Consider the following 25016-nt stretch of genomic DNA (forward strand, 5'->3'; position numbering starts at 1 on the left):
AATATTGTAATGTGTATTGTTATAAATCTGAGTGAATAAAATGTTTGTTTGAAAAAAAAAAAAAAAAAAAAATTTTTACTGCCATCTTAAAGTATCTAATATACAGATCCATGGTAATGATAAGACTTTTACTGCCATATAAAAGTATCTCATATACAGATATCATGATGATCCTTTTTTCAGGGCAAAAGTGTCTGGACATATTTCACCAAATTCTGACCTTTTTGACAGAAAACAGGAAGAAGTCAAACAGGTAGGCATTGTTAGTAAATATTTCCTTCCAGTTGGTTGGTGAACAGGTAGGCATTGTTAGGGAACATTTCCTTTAACTGAACTTGGCATATAGTTAGATCACATAGTGGACATCTCAACACAGCCTTTATTTACAGAATATCATCCAGTCAGATCACTTAGTGGACATCTCAACACAGCCTTTATTTACAGAATATCATCCAGTCAGATCACATAGTGGACATCTCAACACAACCTTTATTTACAGAATATCATCCAGTTAGATCACATAGTGGACATCTAAACACTGCCTTCATTTACAGAATATCATCCAGTTAGATCACATAGTGGACATCTCAACACAGCCTTTATTTACAGAATATCATCCAGTCATATCACATAGTGGACATCTCAACACAGCCTTTATTTACAGAATATCAAACAGTCAGATCACATAGTGGACATCTCAACACAGCCTTTATTTACACAATATCATCCAGTTAGATCACTTACATACAGTGGACATCTCAACACAGCCTTTATTTACAGAATATCATCCAGTCAGATCACATAGTGGACATCTCAACACAGCCTTCATTTACAGACTATCATCCAGTCAGATCACATAGTGGACATCTCAACACAGCCTTCATTTACAGAATATTATATAGTTAGATCACTTAGTGGACATCTCAACACAGCCTTTATTTACAGAATATCATATAGTTAGATCACATAATGGACATCTCAACACAGCCTTTATTTACAGAATATCATACAGTCAGATCACATAGTGGACATCTCAACACAGCCTTTATTTACAGAATATCATCCAGTTAGATCACATAGTGGACATCTCAACACAGCCTTTATTTACAGAATATCATCCAGCTAGATCACATAGTGGACATCTCAACACAGCCTTTATTTACAGAATATCATCCAGTCAGATCACATAGTGGACATCTCAACACAGCATTCATTTACAGAATATTATATAGTTAGATCACTTAGTGGACATCTCAACACAGCCTTTATTTACAGAATATCATCCAGTCAGATCACATAGTGGACATCTCAACACAGCCTTTATTTACAGAATATCATCCAGTCAGATCACATAGTGGACATCTCAACACAGCCTTTATTTACAGAATATCATCCAGTCAGATCACATAGTGGACATCTCAACACAGCCTTTATTTACAGAATATCATCCAGTCAGATCACATAGTGGACATCTCAACACAGCCTTTATTTACAGAATATCATCCAGTCAGATCACAATAATGGACATCTCAACACAACCTTTATTTACAAAATATCATCCAGTCAGATCACAAAAGTGGACATCTCAACTCAACCTTTATTTACAGAATATCATCCAGTCAGATCACATAGTGGACATCTCAACACAGCCTTTATTTACAGAATATCATACAGTCAGATCACATAGTGGACATCTCAACACAGCCTTTATTTACAGAATATCATATAGCCAGATCACATAGTGGACATCTCAACACAGCCTTTATTTACAGAATATCATACAGTCAGATCACATAGTGGACATCTCAACACAGCCTTTATTTACAGAATATCATATAGCCAGATCACATAGTGGACATCTCAACACAGCCTTTATTTACAGAATATCATATAGCCAGATCACATAGTGGACATCTCAACACAGCCTTTATTTACAGAATATCATGCAGAATTTATGGTCTATTGACTCTGGAAATTATGGATGTTGTTAATCTAGGTTTGAAAGATTTGTGTTAGCTTAACTTCACAAAAGTATCAAATGAATGTTATTTCAACAGAACCTGGAATATATTTGTAGGATGGACAACTCAATACAACCTATAGATTGTTTGAATTTTGATTTTTTGCTGCATTTTTTTAGTTAAAAACCTAGATTTTGAGAAATTGATATTAAAATCTTAATTATTTCTTCTCCCTTCAAGTTTCAATTTTAGTTTATAGTCAAATTGGAATAAATTCTATACTATATCAGATTTTTTTCTTCTCACTTTTCAGAAATAGTGATTTTTGGGGTAATAATGACATTTAGGTGAATAAGGAGAATTACCTTTTTTTGCGGAATTTGTTTTGCAATGCGTCAACACATTACACATGCCTATATTGTATACAGGGTGCTTCTGTACTTTCAAGTGGAGGGTTTCTCGGTTTTTGGAAAAATACTCAAATTTCAACAAAGTTTGGTATTTGCGACATAATTATATGTAATTCTTGTTACTATTTAACAACTGATTTTCCAACTTTTTTTTTTTCGTGAAAGAGATAATTCTGCTGGTTTTCAATCTGGTTTCCTGTCAGTGATAATTCACTGGTTTTACATGTAATTGCTTGCCTCTGTGTTACAGACCCCACCTACAGGAGGTGTGTGTATATAGTCTGTTGTTTACGGAGGCTGGCCGCTCCCTACTGGAGCTCATCGCCATGGGAGCTGATACCATAGAAATGGCCCTCATACAACAGGGAAGGTAATCTTAGCTTTATATGCCGTTCAGCTTTGTGTGGAAGGTCTTTTCAAGTTCATATTAGGATATTTAACCAGATAAATCTGCTTAATAAACATAATTTATCCCATGATATTCCGTGGCCACAGAAATTACAACATCTTATATGACATCTTATATAACATGAATATAAAACAGTTTTACTGTTGTGTTACAGTTTTGAAGCAGCTGGTTCAGGAGCTGAGATGATACAGTTAGTACAGATGTCGTTCTCCGTTCTAAATCGTCTGCTTCTACTGAAGTCTCCAGACCAGCCTCTGTCTCCTGTGGAGAGTGCACTGTCATCCCAGCCTGCGGGGAGACAAACACAACACATAGTGGCGACCATTGCCAGCTACATCTACCACAAACACAACCCCCGACTTCCAGCTCTTGCCTGCCTTCTCCTCAAACGACTGGCACTGGTAGGGTCCTGTACATCAGTCTATCCGTTAATTCTCATCAAACGACTGGCTCTGGTAGGGTCCTGTACCTCAGTCTATCCGTTAATTCTCCTCAAACGACTGGCACTGGTAGGGTCCTGTACATCAGTCTATCCGTTAATTCTCATCAAACGACTGGCTCTGGTAGGGTATAGACTAGTCCCTGTACGTAAGATACGAAAAAGTTATGAACACCTTTGTGTAACGCGCTGACAAACTTCGTAAGTTTTGCGTAACTTTTTTGTAAATATTTATGAACGCTTGTTAGTTACTGAGCTTTGTGAAACGATACCCTGATCATTAGAAATTTAAATAACGTCAATTTCATTACATGTACAATGGTCACTAATGCATCTTCAACTGGTATGTTTGGTTGGGAGAGGGGTGTTAGAATCAGTATTTATTTACATTCGTATTGATAAGTGATGTTACAATATGTTACTGTTGCTATACTTGATTGTTGGTTTAATACTGAAGTCAGACAGTAGACCATCAGTACTTCTCTAGTGTTGATCTTTAATACTGAAGTCAGACAGTAGACCATCAGTACTTCTCTAGTGTTGATCTTTAATACTGAAGTCAGACAGTAGTTTTCTAGTGTTGATGTTTAATACTGAAGTCAGACAGTAGACCATCAGTACTTCTCTAGTGTTGATCTTTAATACTGAAGTCAGACAGTAGACCATCAGTACTTCTCTAGTGTTGATCTTTAATACTGAAGTCAGACAGTAGTTCTCTAGTGTTGATCTTTAATACTGAAGTCAGACAGTAGTTCTCTAGTGTTGATGTTTAATACTGAAGTCAGACAGTAGACCATCAGTAGTTCTCTAGTGTTGATGTTTAATACTGAAGTCAGACAGTAGTTCTCTAGTGTTGATCTTTAATACTGAAGTCAGACAGTAGTTCTCTAGTGTTGATGTTTAATACTGAAGTCAGACAGTAGACCATCAGTAGTTCTCTAGTGTTGATCTTTAATACTGAAGTCAGACAGTAGTTCTCTAGTGTTGATCTTTAATACTGAAGTCACACAGTAGTTCTCTAGTGTTGATGTTTAATACTGAAGTCAGACAGTAGACCATCAGTAGTTCTCTAGTGTTGATGTTTAATACTGAAGTCAGACAGTAGTTCTCTAGTGTTGATCTTTAATACTGAAGTCAGACAGTACTTCTCTAGTGTTGATGTTTAATACTGAAGTCAGACAGTAGTTCTCTAGTGTTGATCTTTGATACTGAAGTCAGACAGTAGTTCTCTAGTGTTGATGTTTAATACTGAAGTCAGACAGTAGACCATCAGTAGTTCTCTAGTGTTGATCTTTAATACTGAAGTCAGACAGTAGTTCTCTAGTGTTGATGTTTAATACTGAAGTCAGACAGTAGTTCTCTAGTGTTGATGTTTAATGCTGAAGTCACACAGTAGTTCTCTAGTGTTGATGTTTAATACTGAAGTCAGACAGTAGACCATCAGTACTTCTCTAGTGTTGATGTTTAATACTGAAGTCAGACAGTAGTTCTCTAGTGTTGATCTTTAATACTGAAGTCAGACAGTAGTTCTCTAGTGTTGATCTTTAATACTGAAGCCAGACAGTAGTTCTCTAGTGTTGATGTTTAATGCTGAAGTCACACAGTACTTCTCTAGTGTTGATGTTTAATACTGAAGTCAGACAGTAGTTCTCTAGTGTTGATGTTTAATGCTGAAGTCACACAGTAGTTCTCTAGTGTTGATGTTTAATACTGAAGTCAGACAGTAGTTCTCTAGTGTTGATGTTTAATGCTGAAGTCACACAGTAGTTCTCTAGTGTTGATGTTTAATACTGAAGTCAGACAGTAGTTCTCTAGTGTTGATCTTTAATACTGAAGTCAGACAGTAGTTCTCTAGTGTTGATGTTTAATACTGAAGTCAGACAGTAGTTCTCTAGTGTTGATGTTTAATACTGAAGTCACACAGTAGTTCTCTAGTGTTGATGTTTAATACTGAAGTCAGACAGTAGACCATCAGTACTTCTCTAGCGTTGATGTTTAATGCTGAAGTCAGACAGTAGTTCTCTAGTGTTGATGTTTAATACTGAAGTCAGACAGTAGTTCTCTAGTGTTGATGTTTAATACTGAAGTCAGACAGTAGTTCTCTAGTGTTGATGTTTAATACTGAAGTCAGACAGTAGACCATCAGTACTTCTCTAGTGTTGATGTTTAATGCTCACAGTAGTTCTCTTGTGTTGATCTCAGGTTTGTGCTTTGATCCCCTCTCTAGACATTTCTCTGGATGGTAGATCATAGATCATCCTCTTGTGTTATTGCTATGTCCATAGGCAAGACTCGTCACCCCAATCTCTTGATAGCATGGAACAAGTCTAGTATCTTATACAGTTAGGTATCCATCAGCTACTACAAGGAGCCTCTGCTTTGCATTTGCTGTTTATGGTATGATAGACTTATAATGAGGTATCCATCAGCTACTACAAGGAGCCTCCACCTTTGTATTTGCTGTTTATGGTATGATAGACTTATAATGCAAACAACATCAGTACTAACATGTGACACATAATGGTTATTATCGTAATTAGTATAACCCGCTTGTCTAGGTGTCGCGGATGTCCATATTGGCCTGTCTAGGCGGGGATGCGGAGACCATCAGGGACATGTACCTCTCCCGTTTACAGGCTGTCACAGAGGTAATCTCTTAACTTAAATATTGATATCTATTTTCATTTAACACTAAAGTTTGAAAAACAGTTAATGAAGTGTCAACTCTGCATTCATGTCAACTCTCCCCTATTTTCACTCCAAATTGTCAAGTTTAGATTTTCTTAACTCCTAGTAAATAAGGCTTCGATGAGATAATTACACCACTGCCCTGCTATGTAAGAATTTATATGTAGATTTTGAAGATAATATTTTCCTCATCTTTGTTAAGGACCTGCGCCTGAAGGTTGTCATCTTGGAGCTGTTGTCGGTGTGTGTAGAGGCACAGCCAGGCCTGATAGAAATCTTCCTTAACGTTCAGCCAGCTGAGGCCATGACAGCCTCGGGGACAGATGCTTCTGCAACAAGTGCCAACAAAAAGGTATAGGAAGCTGTGGTGTCATCTCTCGAACACTTCAGTTCTGATCTTCTTTAATCTTCATGGTTTAATGTCCACAGATGACAGTACATGTTCATATCATTTGTATTGTAGAATCTCTCCCTGGGTAAAACTAGCTGTTTCGTACTGTAGGATCTCTCCCTGGGTAAAACTAACTGTTTCGTACTGTAGGATCTCTCCCTGGGTAAAACTAACTGTTTTGTATTGTAGGATCTCTCCCTGGGTAAAACTAGCTGTTTCGTACTGTAGGATCTCTCCCTGGGTAAAACTTGCTGTTTTGTATTGTAGGATCTCTCCCTGGGTAAAACAAGCTGTTTTGTATTGTAGGATCTCTCCCTGGGTAAAACAAGCTGTTTTGTATTTTAGGATCTCTTCCTGGGTAAAACTTGCTGTTTTGTATTGTAGGATCTCTCCCTGGGTAAAACTTGCTGTTTTGTATTGTAGGATCTCTCCCTGGGTAAAACTTGCTGTTTTGTATTGTAGGATCTCTCCCTGGGTAAAACTTGCTGTTTTGTACTGTAGGATCTCTCCCTGGGTAAAACTAGCTGTTTTGTATTGTAGGATCTCTCCCTGGGTAAAACAAGCTGTTTTGTATTGTAGGATCTCTCCCTGGGTAAAACTTGCTGTTTTGTGTTGTAGGATCTCTCCCTGGGTAAAACTAGCTGTTTTGTATTGTAGGATCTCTCCCTGGGTAAAACAAGCTGTTTTGTATTGTAGGATCTCTCCCTGGGTAAAACAAGCTGTTTTGTATTGTAGGATCTCTCCCTGGGTAAAACTTGCTGTTATGTATTCTAGGATCTCTCCCTGGGTAAAACTAGCTGTTTTGTATTGTAGAATCTCTCCCTAGGTAAAACTAGCTGTTTTGTATTGTAGGATCTCTCCCTGGGTAAAACAAGCTGTTTTGTATTGTAGAATCTCTCCCTGGGTAAAACTAACTGTTTTGTATTTTAGGATCTCTCTCAGGGTAAAACTTGCTGTTTTGTACTGTAGGATCTCTCCCTGGGTAAAACTAGCTGTTTTGTATTTTAGGATCTCTCCCTAGGTAAAACTAGCTGTTTTGTATTGTAGGATCTCTCCCTGGGTAAAACTAGCTGTTTTGTATTGTAGGATCTCTCTCATGGGAGAACTTGCTGTTTTGTACTGTAGGATCTCTCCCTGGGTAAAACTAACTGTTTTGTACTGTAGGATCTCACCCTGGGTAAAACTAGCTGTTTCGTACTGTAGGATCTCTCCCTGGGTAAAACAAGCTGTTTTGTGTTGTAGGATCTCTCCCTGGGTAAAACTAGCTGTTTTGTATTGTAGGATGTCTCCCTGGGTAAAACTTGCTGTTTTGTGTTGTAGGATCTCTCCCTGGGTAAAACTAGCTGTTTTGTATTGTAGGATCTCTCCCTGGGTAAAACAAGCTGTTTTGTATTGTAGAATCTCTCCCTGGGTAAAACTAGCTTTTGTACTGTAGGATCTCTCCCTGGGTAAAACTAACTGTTTTGTACTGTAGATCTCTCTCTGGGTAAAACTAGCTGTTTTGTATTGTAGGATCTCTCCCTGGGTAAAACTAGCTGTTTTGTACTGTAGGATCTCTTCCTGGGTAAAACTAACTGTTTTGTATTTTAGGATCTCTCCCTGGGTAAAACTAGCTGTTTTGTACTATAGGATCTCTCCCTGGGTAAAACTAACTGTTTTGTATTGTAGGATCTCTCCCTGAGTAAAACTAGCTGTTTTGTACTGTAGGATCGCTCCCTGGGTAAAACTAGCTGTTTTGTATTTTAGGATCTCTCCCTGGGTAAAACTAGCTGTTTTGTATTCTAGGATATCTCCCTGGGTAAAACAAGCTGTTTTTTGTTGTAGGATCTCTTCTTGAGTAAAACTAGCTGGTTTTTGTTGTAGGATCTCTCCCTGGGTAAAACAAGCTGCCTCCAGACAGTACTAGATCTTATGGATGTTAAGAAACAGGGAGAGTACATGTGTCCCCCAGATTTGTTGTGTGCCTGTATGGACTTTATACACGCCCTTTGGGCAGGGCTAAGGGACACAGCCATGTCTGTACTCAGGACACGGTAAGTGTAGAGTTTATAGGGTAAACAGTCGAGTCTGTACTCAGGACAGGGTAAGTGTAGAGTTTATAGGGTAAACAGTCGAGTCTGTACTCAGGATAGGGTAAGTGTAGAGTTTATAGGGTAAACAGTCGAGTCTGTACTCAGGATAGGGTAAGTGTAGAGTTTATAGGGTAAACAGTCGAGTCTGTACTCGGGACAGGGTAAGTGTAGGGTTTATAGGGTAAACAGTCGAGTCTGTACTCGGGACAGGGTAAGTGTAGAGTTTCATGTTTGTTTACTCAAGAATCTCCCTTTTGGTTCAGATCCTCTTGTCTCGCTAAAGAGTTGAGGAATTTATTGGTCTTAGTGAGTTTTTACAAAATATTGCTCATTAGATTTACTAAAATTTAATACTTTATACTTCTTTCTTACCTAAAATGCTGGATTTAGATTTCTTCTCAGGTCTGAAGGTCAAGTTCTTTATTTATGATGTTTAGAAAATTATTAACACACTATCCATCAACACCAATTTAGGGTATTCTTATTACGCTGAGATACTTATTAAATCTTACTATAGATTTACTGTGTAAAAGTGTGTTTTCCATTCAGGGCCAACTTACTATAGATTTACTGTGTAAAAGTGTGTTTTCTATTCAGGGCCAATTTTTGGTTGAGTGTATGTGCCCCACTGACCAGAGACCTGCCATCCCCGGGAGAAGACGATGAGTCACAGGTAATATTTATTCTACATCTGTACTTAACCATGTTTAAACTTGAGAAGTTTCATGTTTGTTTGTTCAAGAATCTCCCTTTAGGTTCAGATCCTCTTGTCTCACTAAACAGTGAAAGAATTTATTGGTCTTTGTGAGTTTTTACAGAATATTGGTAATTAAAATCAGGTCATTTTTTACAGAATATTGGTCATTAAAATCAGGTAAGTTTTTACAGAATATTGGTCATTAAAATCAGGTCAGTTTTTATAGAATATTGGTCATTATAATCGGGTCAGTTTTTACAGAATATTGGTCATTAAAATCAGGTCAGTTTTTATAGAATATTGGTCATTAAAATCAGGTAAGTTTTTATAGAATACTGGTCATTAAAATCAGGTCAGTTTTTATAGAATATTGGTGATTAAAATCGGGTCAGTTTTTACAGAATGAACATGATTTTATGTTTGTAGATTGCTGTCCCCTACCAGGTGCGAACAATCGCATTTGTGTTGAGGATACTTTCAGAGGAGATATACACAGTTACCAGGTATGGAATACATCGTCACAGGTAATACCCCTGATTACATGTGTGTTGGTCCATCCCTGACATGGTAGTGGAGACTTCAGCCTAAGGTTTATAAGCTCACATTACACAAATTGCCAGTAAGTTTATGGTATGGTGCAGGAGTAAGCATCTACCATAGGTCTGTCTGTCAATTTTAATTTTTTTCTTCTAGAAAACTGTTATCAACTGGGTACTGATATTTTGCCAGGAGGTATGTTTAAGTTTCCTCATATAAATGACCTTGACCTATTTCCAAGGTCAGGGTCAAAGACAGCGTAATTCTTTTGAGAATCTTCTGATAATGTTCTTAACACTGACCAGAGGTACTAATCTTCGGCAAGCAGGTACCTGCTATGGAGTGCTCTAAACTTTCCTCAAACCAATGACATTGACCTGCTTTCAAAGTTACCGAGGTCGTATATGTTAAAATATTTAACAATCTTCTTTTCACATTCTAGAAGATTCATATACATTATATTTTGGCAGCAGGTAACTGTGATTGAGTGTTGTAAAGATTTGGCTTATAAATTACCTTTCTCTATTTTCAAAGTCACTATAATATGAAATATGCGACTACGTATACCCATATTCATGGTCTCAGGGGTCAAATTTATTGTAAACATTTATTGAACTTCTGATTAAAAGGTCTACAATATATTGTAATATTTATCTTGCAGGGTCCTGGTGTAAAGTCAAACCAATTCTGATTATGCTAGTTTACCAAAAGGCCTTGGATCATGATGTTTAACTAATTGTTTTTTTGGGTGAAGTTTTAGCATAGTTAATGACCTTGACCGATACTCGATGTTACAGGAGTCAACTTTGCTAAATACACTCATTAAGTAGCTTGTCTTAATTAACTTATAGACCTTGAATCATTGAAATAGAGAAAACCAGATGAGTGTTGTAAGCCCATTGGGCCTCTTGTATTAATATTTCACTAATTCCAGGATATCGGAATTCATTGTCAGATTAAGGTGATGAGTATAAAAATCCCAAAAGAAATTATTATTTTACAGTTTGTTATGGTTCTTTGTAGTACAAAACTAGATGGCAAGCTGAAGAAGGTTCTAGCTGATGTCAGTGATGCGAACCGATGGAAGTATTGGTCTGGGGTAAGTATTAGTTTATAACAGAGATGTAATATACACTCAGTCTGGTAACAATAAAATGGCAATACCTATTTTGTTAATATGAAATAGATATATGTGATGCAAGGCTGGTAACAATAAAATGGCAATACCTATTTTGTTAATATGAAATAGATATATGTGATGCAAGGCTGGTAACAATAAAATGGCAATACCTATTTTGTTAATGATGAAATAGATATATTACCCAACATTTTGTGTTAATAAACATGTTCTGATAAGAATTTTTTTTATCATGTTAAGTTTTTACCATCATGTAAGTTTAATCGAAACTGTAGATTACTTGTTATTGATATGTGTCTCCTGTAAGTGAATGTGAGATAACATAGAACTATTTCTATATCCTAGTATGTACGAGACTGTGTGGTGACACAGGCTGAGAAGTCCGAGTCACAGTCTCCAGCGGACAACCTGGCTGATCATCCAACTTTACAACTCCTCATGGCCTGGAAAAACTTTGTCATAACCATTACCAAACTGAGGGTAAGAAAACTTTGTCATAACCATTACCAAACTGAGGATAAGAAAACTTTGTCATAACCATTACCAAACTGAGGGTAAGAAAACTTTGTCATAACCATTACCAAACTGAGGGTAAGAAACTTTGTCATAAGCATTACCAAACTGAGGGAAAGAAACTTTGTCATAACCATTACCAAACTGAGGGTAAGAAACTTCGTCATAACCATTACCAAACTGAGGGTAAGAAAACTTTGTCATAACCATTACCAAACTGAGGGTAAGAAAACTTTGTCATAACCATTACCAAACTGAGGGTAAGAAAACATTGTCATAACCATTACCAAACTGAGGGTAAGAAAACATTGTCATAACCATTACCAAACTGAGGGAAAGAAACTTTGTCATAACCATTACCAAACTGAGGGAAAGAAACTTTGTCATAATCATTACCAAACTGAGGGTAAGAAACTTTGTCATAATCATTACCAAACTAAAGGTAAGAAAACTTTGTCATAACCATTACCAAACTGAGGATAAGAAAACTTTGTCATAACCATTACCAAACTAAGGGTAAGAAAACTTTGTCATAACCATTACCAAACTGAGGGTAAGAAAACTTTGTCATAACCATTACCAAACTGAGGGTAAGAAAATTTGTCATAAGCATTACCAAACTGAAAGTAAGAAAATTTGTCATAAGCATTACCAAACTGAGGGTAAGAAAATTTGTCATAAGCATTACCAAACTGAGGGTAAGAAAATTTGTCATAAGCATTACCAAACTGAAAGTAAGAAAATTTGTCATAAGCATTACCAAACTGAGGGTAAGAAAATTTGTCATAAGCATTACCAAACTGAGGGTAAGAAAATTTGTCATAAGCATTACCAAACTGAGGGTAAGAAAATTTGTCATAAGCATTACCAAACTGAAAGTAAGAAAATTTGTCATAAGCATTACCAAACTGAGGGTAAGAAAATTTGTCATAAGCATTACCAAACTGAGGGTAAGAAAATTTGTCATAACCATTACCAAACTGAGGGTAAGAAAATTTGTCATAACCATTACCAAACTGAGGGTAAGAAAACTTTGCCATAGCCATTACCAAACTGAGGGTAAGAAAATTTGTCATAAGCATTACAAAACTGAGGGTAAGAAACTTTGTCATAGACATTACCAAACTGAGGGTAAGAAAACTTTGTCATAACCATTACCAAACTGAGGGTAAGTAACTTTGTCATAACCATTACCAAACTGAGGGTAAGAAAATTTGTCATAAGCATTACCAAACTGAAAGTAAGAAAATTTGTCATAAGCATTACCAAACTGAGGGTAAGAAAATTTGTCATAAGCATTACCAAACTGAGGGTAAAAAAATTTGTCATAAGCATTACCAAACTGAGGGTAAGAAAATTTGTCATAACCATTACCAAACTGAGGGTAAGAAAACTTTGTCATAAGCATTACCAAACTGAGGGTAAGAAAACTTTGTCATAGCCATTACCAAACTGAGGGTAAGAAAACTTTGTCATAACCATTACCAAACTGAGGGTAAGAAACTTTGTCATAACCATTACCAAACTGAGGGTAAGAAAACTTTGCCATAACCATTACCAAACTGAGGGTAAGAAAACTTTGTCATAACCATTACCAAACTGAGGGTAAGAAACTTTGTCATAACCATTACCAAACTGAGGGTAAGAAAATTTGTCATAACCATTACCAAACTGAGGGTAAGAAAATTGAAAATTCTATCAAAAACTTTGTCATAGCCATTGCAAAACTGAAGGTAAACAAATTTTGTCAATAACTTTGTCATAACCATTGCAAAACTGAAGGTAAGAAAATTATATCAATAACTTTGATATAACCATGGTCAAACTAAAGGTAAGGCAAATTTATCAATAACTTTGTCATAACCGTCACCAAACTGACAGTTACATACCTCTGATATATAAATAAGGCTGTCCTTAAATGACCTCTAATCTATAAATAAAGCTGTCCTTTAATGACCTCTAATCTATAAATAAGGCTGTCCTTTAATGACCTCTAATCTATAAATAAAGCTGTCCTTTAATGACCTCTAATCTATAAATAAAGCTGTCCTTTAATGACCTCTAATCTATAAATAAAGCTGTCCTTTAATGACCTCTAATCTATAAATAAAGCTGTCCTTTAATGACCTCTAATCTATAAATAAAGCTGTCCTTTAACGACCACAACTGTTGATTGGACATTCAACAATACAAAATCAAACCTTAATAAATTGTCATGACCTACAACAAACTCAAAATAAATTGTCATGACCTACAACAAACTCACAATAAATTGTCATGACCTACAACAAACTCACAATAAATTGTCATGACCTACAACAAACTCACAATAAATTGTCATGACCTACAGCAAACTCACAATAAATTGTCATGACCTACAGCAAACTCACAATAAATTGTCATGACCTACAACAAACTCACAATAAATTGTCATGACCTACAACAAACTCACAATAAATTGTCATGACCTACAACAAACTCACAATAAATTGTCATGACCTACAGCAAACTCACAATAAATTGTCATGACCTACAACAAACTCACAATAAATTGTCATGATCTACAAAACTCACAATAAATTGTCATGACCTACAACAAACTCACAATAAATTGTCATGACCTACAACAGACTCACAATAAATTGTCATGATCTACAAAACTCACAATAAATTGTCATGACCTACAACAAACTCACAATAAATTGTCATGATCTACAACAAACTCACAATAAATTGTCATGACCCGCAACAAACTCACAATAAATTGTCATGACCTGCAGCAAACTCACAATAAATTGTCATGACCTGCAACAAACTCACAATAAATTGTCATGACCTACAACAAACTCACAATAAATTGTCATGACCTACAACAAACTCACAATAAATTGTCATGATCTACAACAAACTCACAATAAATTGTCATGACCCGCAACAAACTCACAATAAATTGTCATGACCTGCAGCAAACTCACAATAAATTGTCATGACCTGCAACAAACTCACAATAAATTGTCATGACCTACAACAAACTCACAATAAATTGTCATGACCTACAACAAACTCACAATAAATTGTCATGACCTGCAACAAACTCACAATAAATTGTCATGACCCGCAACAAACTCACAATAAATTGTCGTGACCCGCAACAAACTCACAATAAATTGTCATGACCTACAACAAACTCACAATAAATTGTCATGACCTACAACAAACTCACAATAAATTGTCATGACCTACAACAAACTCACAATAAATTGTCATGGCCTACAACAAACTCACAATAAATTGTCATGATCTACAAAACTCACAATAAATTGTCATGACCTACAACAAACTCACAATAAATTGTCATGACCTACAACAGACTCACAATAAATTGTCATGATCTACAAAACTCACAATAAATTGTCATGACCTACAACAAACTCACAATAAATTGTCATGATCTACAACAAACTCACAATAAATTGTCATGACCCGCAACAAACTCACAATAAATTGTCATGACCTGCAGCAAACTCACAATAAATTGTCATGACCTGCAACAAACTCACAATAAATTGTCATGACCTACAACAAACTCACAATAAATTGTCATGACCTACAACAAACTCACAATAAATTGTCATGATCTACAACAAACTCACAATAAATTGTCATGACCCGCAACAAACTCACAATAAATTGTCATGACCTGCAACAAACTCACAATAAATTGTCATGACCTGCAACAAACTCACAATAAATTGTCATGACCTACAACAAACTCACAATAAATTGTCATGACCTACAACAAACTCACAATAAATTGTCATGACCTGCAACAAACTCACAATAAATTGTCATGACCCGCAACAAACTCACAATAAATTGTCGTGACCCGCAACAAACTCACAATAAATTGTCATGACCTACAACAAACTCACAATAAATTGTCATGACCTACAACAAACTCACAATAAATTGTCATGACCTACAACAAACTCACAATAAATTGTCATGGCCTACAACAAACTCACAATAAATTGTCATGACCTACAACAAACTCACAATAAATTGTCATGACCTAAAACAAACTCACAATAAATTGTCATGACCTACAACAAACTCACAATAAATTGTATGGGTGCCTCTGTTGGATCCTAAAGAAATCTTTATAACAGGTATTTACCTATGAAGGTCATGTCGTCACCATGTAACTATGAACTCATGTTGTCACCATGTAACTATGAACTCATATCGTCACCATGTAACTATGAACTATTTTATCTCTTAAAAGTAAATGATCAGACTTATATCATTCTTTGTCAATTGTAAGTTTGAATTTATTTGTTAGGTTGAGGAGTTGAAGGTGAACAACAGTTTAAGAGAAGTGATTATGGTGGATCTGATGGAAGGTGTACAGGCATTGGTAAGTCATATATACCATCATTGTCTCCACTCTACAGGCATTGGTAAGTCATATATACCATCATTGTCTCCACTCTACAGGCATTGGTAAGTCATATATACCATCATTGTCTCCACTCTACAGGTGTGTTGGTAAGTCATATATACCATCATTGTCTCCACTCTACAGGCATTGGTAAGTCATATATACCATCATTGTCTCCACTCTACAGGTGTGTTGGTAAGTCATATATACCATCATTGTCTCCACTCTACAGGTGTGTTGGTAAGTCATATATACCATCATTGTCTCCACTCTACAGGTGTGTTGGTAAGTCATATATACCATCATTGTCTCCACTCTAAAGGTGTGTTGGTAAGTCATATATACCATCATTGTCTCCACTCTACAGGTGTGTTGGTAAGTCATATATACCATCATTGTCTCCACTCTACAGGTGTGTTGGTAAGTCATATATACCATCATTGTCTCCACTCTAAAGGTGTGTTGGTAAGATACTTGATTGCCGCTGGATTGTAGGCATTCTTAAGATTAAATTAGCGATAATCACCAGAAATGAAATATAAAATTTAGATATTTCTCGAGGTATTGGTAGTCACATGCTTCACAATGAAATTGATCAGCCATAATGATTATAGAATTTAGATTTATGTGGAGTAAAACACATGTAGAAATAAGTCTCAGGTCATTAATGTATAAACAATGCAACTTCCGAAAACCAAACCTTCTAAAAACGGAACACCTCTGAATACTGAACGAATTGTCATTGTACGGAACTGGTCCTTCTTTATTATAGTATTATAAAACTTCCAAATACCAATCCCTCTGAATTCCAAACACCGGACCAATTTTGTGTCTGCTGCCTGTTAAAATATACCTAAAATAAATTCTAAAACCAGCCTTACGAGCGATCATGACACGAGGTCAAGCCAGTCAACCGTGAAACAACACCTGTGAAGGGTATTGTGTGAAGCCTAATTGTCTCGGGGCATATGTATGTATACATGTAGGTGATTTGTACAGGTATCCAATATATACCTCAAGGGTTATGATGGTAGGCCTAGTGTATAATCAACACGACAATTATGAAAATGCCACACTTCATTATCATCTCAATGCAAGAAGAGCTAGAAGCCTGAGTTTCACATCTAATTTAGATGAGGTTCAAAGGAAGTTGTTTTTGCATGGTAGTAAATAAAGCCTTTGTCCAATTTGTTTTTTAAGACAAAATTCTGATGTCGGGAATATGACCAGTATCAATTGATCATTTGTGATTAATATTGAAACAAAACATCTTCATACGCTTTCATATTATTCAATGTGTAAAATATTTCGTATCGGCCCCATCCACATCACGAAGTTTCACCGGATGTAACCAAATGTAGGTTGACAGTAAAATGAAGTTGTACATGTACAGATACTGTTTAAAACAATAGTTATAGTCATTTGCCTTTCTTATATAATCTGCAATATATACATTGTAAACTGAACAAATATCCATGTCCCATTCATGTTCGGTTTATAGAGGTTCCACTGTATAGTAAATAACTGTCCATAGTGACGGTGTTATAGATGAACACCTGAGATATACAAAGTCCATCCATAAAAATTTTGACAATAAAAAAACCTGTCTGTAACAGGATGATGGTTATTGATTTATTCTTTATAATGCTTGTTTAAAAATAATTTTGCACAACTTACATGGCTGTCGTTTGAAAAGTTTATTGTATAGATTCTCCATGTTTTTTATTGTCAGGTGTCGGGTGACTTTTCTGTACTGAACGTCAAACTGGCCCAGATCTCCAGTGCTTTCCTCTTCAACCTTATCAAACAGTGGACCAGGTAGGTACACATATTCCTGCTTGTCTTGTATCTCATAAGAAATACCTGGTTGAAAAATAATTTGCAGACAGCAAAATACAAAAAATGTCAAAATGTCCCTTGCTTTGTTTGTTGTAGTTCTCTAAGTAACCAGACACGGATGATAAAGGAGCTACAGGCAGCTATAGTTCACACCCTGTCTAACAGTAAGACACTCATCCCTCCGATACAGGTCGGACTGCTGGGAAGTATCACGGCCATCATACAACATGTCCGACTCAACTCAGTCGTAGGTAAGTATCACGGCCATCATACAACATATCCGACTCAACTCAGTCGTAGGTAAGTATCACGACCATCATACAACATGTCCGACTCAACTCAGTCGTAGGTAAGTATCACGACCATCATACAACATGTCCGACTCAACTCAGTCGTAGGTAAGTACAGCCATCATACAATATGTCCGACTCAACTCAGTCGTAGGTAAGTATAGGTGTCATACAACATGTCCGACTCAACTCAGTCGTAGGTAAGTATCACGGCCGTCATACAACATGTCCGACTCAACTCAGTCGTAGGTAAGTATCACGGCCGTCATACAACATGTCCGACTCAACTCAGTCGTAGGTAAAGTATCATGGCCATCATACAACATGTCCGACTCAACTCAGTCGTAGGTAAGTATCACGGCCATCATACAACATGTCCGACTCAACTCAGTCGTAGGTAAGTATCACGGCCGTCATACAACATGTCCGACTCAACTCAGTCGTAGGTAAGTATCACGGCCATCATACAACATGTCCGACTCAACTCAGTCGTAGGTAAGTACAGCTATCATACAACATGTCCGACTCAACTCAGTCATAGGTAAGTATCACGGCCATCATACAACATGTCCGACTCAACTCAGTCGTAGGTAAGTACAGCTGTCATACAACATGTCCGACTCAACTCGGTCGTAGGTAAGTATCACGGCCATCATACAACATGTCCGACTCAACTCAGTCGTAGGTAAGTATCACGGCCATCATACAACATGTCCGACTCAACTCAGTCGTAGGTAAGTATCACGGCCATCATACAACATGTCCGACTCAACTCAGTCGTAGGTAAGTATAGGTGTCATACAACATGTCCGACTCAACTCAGTCGTAGGTAAGTATCACGGCCGTCATACAACATGTCCGACTCAACTCAGTCGTAGGTAAGTATAGGTGTCATACAACATGTCCGACTCAACTCAGTCGTAGGTAAGTACAGCTGTCGTACAACATGTCCAACTCAACTCAGTCGTAGGTAAGTACATCCATCATACAACATGTCCGACTCAACTCAGTCGTAGGTAAGTACAGCTGTCATACAACATGTCCGACTCAACTCAGTCATAGGTAAGTACAGCTGTCATACAACATGTCCGACTCAACTGAGTCGTATTTATGAATTTTATTATAAATATGAATATTTATGTTATTGATGAGGACTCCCTTAACCTGATTGTGTTGTAGATATGAGCCCTGACAAGTACCTGTCTGTCATCCTTCCTACCACATGTTCAGTCCTACTACAGAGTACCCGTCAGCTCCCGTCCCCCAAACACCTGGTGGAACAAAAGGATACACAAGGAGAATTGGCAGCTGGTAACATCAGACTAAAGGTAGGCCTGTAGATAAAGGATTTACATCATTATGTGGGACTAGGGAAACTGTTGTACAGTATATGTGAGTGATTGTTTGTTTGTACAGTATATGTAAGTGATTGTTTGTTTGTACAGTATATGTAAGTGATTGTTTGTTTGTACAGTATATGTGAGTGATTGTTTGGTTGTACAGTATATGTGAGTGATTGTTTGTACAGTATATGTAAGTGATTGTTTAGTTGTACAGTATATGTGAGTGATTGTTTGTTTGTACAGTATATGTGAGTGATTGTTTGTTTGTACAGTATATGTGAGTGATTGTTTGGTTGTACAGTATATGTGAGTGATTGTCTAGTTGTACAGTATATGTGAGTGATTGTCTGGTTATACAGTATATGTGAGTGATTGTCTGGTTGTACAGTATATGTGAGTGATTGTTTAGTTGTACAGTATATGTGAGTGATTGTTTAGTTGTACAGTATATGTGAGTGATTGTCTGGTTTTACAGTATATGTGAGTGATTGTCTGGTTGTACAGTATATGTGAGTGATTGTTTGGTAGTACAGTATATGTGAGTGATTGTCTGGTTTTACAGATGCAGATTGTGACCTGCTGTTTATTAGAGGAGCTCATCCTTCAGTGTGACAGGAGTGAGATGTGGCTACCCATCTTAAAGGAGCACTTCATCCTCCCTACACTCATGGCCTCCATGGAAGTCTTCATCAAGGTCAGTAAACCACACACCCATCCTCCCTACACTCATGACCTCCATGGAAGTCTTCATCAAGGTCAGTACACCACACACCCATCCTCCCTACACTCATGACCTCTGTGGAAGTCTTCATCAAGGTTAGTACACCACACAGCCATCCTCCCTACACTCATGACCTCCATGGAAGTCTTCATCAAGGTCAGTACACCACACAGCCACCCTCCCCACACTTATGACCTCCATGGAAGTCTTCATCAAGGTCAGTACACCACACAGCCATCCTCCCTACACTCATGGCCTCCATGGAAGTCTTCATCAAGGTCAGTACACCACACAGCCATCCTCCCTAAACTCATGACCTCTGTGGAAGTCTTCATCAAGGTCAGTACACCACACAGCCATCCTCCCTACACTCATGGCCTCCATGGAAGTCTTCATCAAGGTCAGTACACCACACACCCATCCTCCCTACACTCATGACCTCTGTGGAAGTCTTCATCAAGGTCAGTACACCACACACCCATCCTCCCTACACTCATGGCCTCCATGGAAGTCTTCATCAAGGTCAGTACACCACACACCCATCCTCCCTACACTCATGGCCTCCATGGAAGTCTTCATCAAGGTCAGTACACCACACACCCATCCTCCCTACACTCATGACCTCCATGGAAATCTTCAAGGTCTGTACACCACACACCCATCCTCCCTACACTCATGGCCTCCATGGAAGTCTTCATCAAGGTCAGTACCCCACACACCCATCCTCCCCACACACATGACCTCCATGGAAGTCTTCATCAAGGTCAGTACACCACACACCCATCCTCCCCACACTCATGACCTCCATGGAAGTCTTCATCAAGGTCAGTACACCACACACCCATCCTCCCTACACTCATGACCTCCATGGAAGTCTTCATCAAGGTCAGTACACCACACACTCATCCTCCCTACACTCATGACCTCTGTGGAAGTCTTCATCAAGGTCAATACACCACACAGCCATCCTCCCTACACTCATGACCTCCATGGAAGTCTTCATCAAGGTCAGTACACTACACACCCATCCTCCCTAAACTCATGACCTCCATGGAAGTCTTCATCAAGGTCAGTACACCACACACCCATCCTCCCTACACTCATGACCTCCATAGAAGTCTTCATCAAGGTCAGTACACCACACACCCATCCTCCCTACACTCATGACCTCCATGGAAGTCTTCATCAAGGTCAGTACACCACACAGCCATCCTCCCTACACTCATGACCTCCATGGAAGTCTTCATCAAGGTCAGTACACCACACACCCATCCTCCCTACACTCATGACCTCCATGGAAGTCTTCATCAAGGTCAGTACACCACACACCCATCCTCCCTACACTCATGACCTCCATGGAAGTCTTCATCAAAGTCAGTACACCACACACCCATCCTCCCTACACTCATGACCTCCATGGAAGTCTTCATCAAGGTCAGTACACCACACACCCATCCTCCCTACACTCATGACCTCCATGGAAGTCTTCATCAAGGTCAGTACACCACACACCCATCCTCCCTAAACTCATGACCTCCATGGAAGTCTTCATCAAGTTCAGTACACCACACACCCATCCTCCCTACACTCATGGCCTCCATGGAAGTCTTCATCAAGGTCAGTACGCCACACACCCATCCTCCCTAAACTCATGACCTCCATGGAAGTCTTCATCAAGTTCAGTACACCACACACCCATCCTCCCTACACTCATGGCCTCCATGGAAGTCTTCATCAAGGTCAGTACGCCACACACCCATCCTCCCTACACTCAAGCTGATTCAGTTGGGTCTCAACACCTCAGGGAAATAGTTTTAACTGTTGACTAATACAATATGAAACAACTGTATAATAATGTCAACAAGTATGAAGAACATACACTGCAGTTATTTATTAATTTTACAATATTTACCAATTTATTATGACGTAATCCAAAAGCAGAAATCAGACTACGACAAGTAATTATCAAGACAATTGAGTAGTGAGAAAAATCCGGAACTCTCTGTTGCAAAATCTTGTGTGTAGTTTTTTTTACATGCACAAAAATATATCAAAGATAAAATGTATTAATATGAATGAAAAGGTGTATGCTAAATGAAACTCCTCCTGCAAGAGGACACCAATTGGTACTTTCATGCTTTTGATCAATAACATTATTTTGAACCTGAAAAAAAAAAAAGTATGAAGGATATACTCAGTAGGACCCTTACTTACTTGTCTTTGTCCCAGTGTAATTATTGGTGCTACTTGAGTTTGACCCCACTGACCTTTAACCTTTCAGGGTAAACAGGCTGTACATTATGTCCAGACTGTGTTTCTCCTACTGTTGACCATCGCTAAGTATGACAAGGTGAGTAGTTCTGTGACAATTTGTCAATAGGTCGGTCTGAGTCCTGTCAAATATGTCATATTGGTCCGGATACTCGTCTAACAGACTATGTATATGTCTGGATACTCGTCTAACATACTATGTATATGTCTGGATACTCATGTAACATACTATGTATATGTCTGGATACTCGTCTAACATACTGTGTACATGTCTGGATACTCGTCTAACATACTGTGTATATGTCTGGATACTCGTCTAACATACTGTGTATATGTCTGGATACTCGTGTAACATACTGTGTATATGTCTGGATACTCGTCTAACATACTATGTAGATGTCTGGATACTCGTCTAACATACTGTGTATATGTCTGGATACTCGTATAACATACTATGTATATGTCTGGATACTCGTATAACATACTGTGTAGATGTCTGGATACTCATCTAACATACTGTGTATATGTCTGGATACTCGTCTAACATACTGTGTATATGTCTGGATACTCGTATAACATACTATGTATATGTCTGGATACTCGTCTAACATACTGTGTATATGTCTGGATACTCGTCTAACATACTGTGTATATGTCTGGATACTCGTCTAACATACTGTGTATATGTCTGGATACTCGTCTAACATACTGTGTATATGTCTGGATACTCGTCTAACATACTATGTATATGTCTGGATACTCGTCTTACATACTGTGTATATGTCTGGATACTCGTCTAACATACTGTGTATATGTCTGGATACTCGTCTAACATACTGTGTATATGTCTGGATACTTGTCTAACATACTGTGTATATGTCTGGATACTCGTCTAACATACTGTGTATATGTCTGGAAACTTGTCTAACATACTGTGTATATGTCTGGATACTTGTCTAACATACTGTGTATATGTCTGGATACTCGTCTAACATACTGTGTATATGTCTGGATACTTGTCTAACATACTGTGTATATGTCTGGATACTCGTCTAACATACTGTGTATATGTCTGGATACTTGTCTAACATACTGTGTATATGTCTGGATACTCGTGTAACATACTGTGTATATGTCTGGATACTCGTCTTACATACTATGTATATGTCTGGATACTCGTCTAACATACTATGTATATGTCTGGATACTCTTCTTACATACTGTGTATATGTCTGGATACTCGTCTAACATACTGTGTATATGTCTGGATACTTGTGTAACATACTGTGTATATGTCTGGATACTTGTGTAACATACTGTGTATATGTCTGGATACTCGTCTAACATACTGTGGATATGTCTGGATACTCGTGTAACATACTATGTAGATGTCTGGTTACTCCTGTAACATACTATGTAGATGTCTGGATACTCGTCTAACATACTGTGTATATGTCTGGATACTCGTCTAATATACTGTGTATATGTCTGGATACTTGTCTAACATACTATGTATATGTCTGGATACTCATCTAACATACTGTGTATATGTCTGGATACTCGTGTAACATACTGTGTATATGTCTGGATACTCGTGTAACATACTATGTATATGTCTGGATACTCGTCTAACATACTGTGTATATGTCTGGATACTCGTCTAACATACTGTGTATATGTCTGGATACTCGTGTAACATACTGTATATGTCTGGATACTCGTCTAACATACTGTGTATATGTCTGGATACTCGTCTAACATACTGTGTATATGTCTGGATACTCATCTAACATACTATGTATATGTCTGGATACTCATCTAACATACTATGTATATGTCTGGATACTCATCTAACATACTGTGTATATGTCTGGATACTCGTGTAACATACTGTGTATATGTCTGGATACTCGTGTAACATACTGTGTATATGTCTGGATACTCGTCTAACATACTATGTATATGTCTGGATACTTGTGTAACATACTGTGTATATGTCTGGATACTCATGTAACATACTATGTATATGTCTGAATACTCGTCTAACATACTGTGTATATGTCTGGATACTCATCTAACATACTGTGTATATGTCTGGATACTCGTCTTACATACTGTGTATATGTCTGGATACTCGTATAACATACTGTGTATATGTCTGGATACTTGTGTAACATACTGTGTATATGTCTGGATACTCGTCTAACATACTGTGTATATGTCTGGATACTTGTGTAACATACTATGTATATGTCTGGATACTCGTCTAACATACTGTGTACATGTCTGGATACTCGTCTTACATACTATGTATATGTCTGGATACTCATCTAACATACTGTGTATATGTCTGGATACTTGTCTAACATACTGTGTATATGTCTGGATACTCGTCTTACATACTATGTATATGTCTGGATACTCATCTAACATACTGTGTATATGTCTGGATACTCATCTAACATACTATGTATATGTCTGGATACTCGTCTAACATACTATGTATATGTCTGGATACTTGTGTAACATACTGTGTATATGTCTGGATACTCGTCTAACATACTATGTATATGTCTGGATACTCGTCTAACATACTATGTATATGTCTGGATACTCATCCAACATACTATGTATATGTTGAATCATCCTAGATATATTTTGTAGGGGGCTGAGGCACTAGCTATGAGTGGTGTTACACAACATACGTGTTTGTCCATGATATCACTGTACCAGGATAGTGACCTGTTCTCCAAACCAGGAGCTCCACCCAGGGTAAGTCACTCAGAAAACTAGCATTTTATCATTCCCCAGGGAGTTTGACTGATGTAAATAGCCTTACATTATCTTGACCGATGT

The 25016-nt window shown here is 37.6% G+C and overlaps 1 protein-coding gene across 4 annotated transcripts in view; it reads left to right on the plus strand.

The window, feature by feature from the left end:
* Positions 1-25016, plus strand: part of LOC117345227 (nucleoporin NUP188 homolog) — a 78337-nt gene that overhangs the window by 39228 nt on the left and 14093 nt on the right. For 3 of the 4 annotated variants that reach the window (XR_004536380.1, XM_033908254.1, XM_033908266.1), the window contains exons 26-42: positions 184-253; positions 2622-2741; positions 2935-3181; positions 5778-5867; positions 6110-6259; positions 8162-8331; positions 8968-9043; positions 9494-9591; positions 10628-10703; positions 11088-11222; positions 15598-15672; positions 17429-17514; positions 17632-17786; positions 19005-19153; positions 19731-19862; positions 22171-22239; positions 24825-24932. Coding sequence is in view for 3 of the 4 variants with exons in the window: in XM_033908254.1 (XP_033764145.1) it covers positions 184-253; positions 2622-2741; positions 2935-3181; positions 5778-5867; positions 6110-6259; positions 8162-8331; positions 8968-9043; positions 9494-9591; positions 10628-10703; positions 11088-11222; positions 15598-15672; positions 17429-17514; positions 17632-17786; positions 19005-19153; positions 19731-19862; positions 22171-22239; positions 24825-24932 (2006 nt within the window). In the remaining variant the exon portion in view is untranslated. The remainder of the gene's footprint in view (positions 1-183; positions 254-2621; positions 2742-2934; positions 3182-5777; positions 5868-6109; positions 6260-8161; positions 8332-8967; positions 9044-9493; positions 9592-10627; positions 10704-11087; positions 11223-15597; positions 15673-17428; positions 17515-17631; positions 17787-19004; positions 19154-19730; positions 19863-22170; positions 22240-24824; positions 24933-25016) is intronic. The other variant, XM_033908276.1, reaches the window with a different exon arrangement.

Source organism: Pecten maximus, chromosome 2 (assembly GCF_902652985.1).
Source record: "Pecten maximus chromosome 2, xPecMax1.1, whole genome shotgun sequence".
Taxonomy (NCBI): Eukaryota; Metazoa; Mollusca; class Bivalvia; order Pectinida; family Pectinidae; genus Pecten; species Pecten maximus.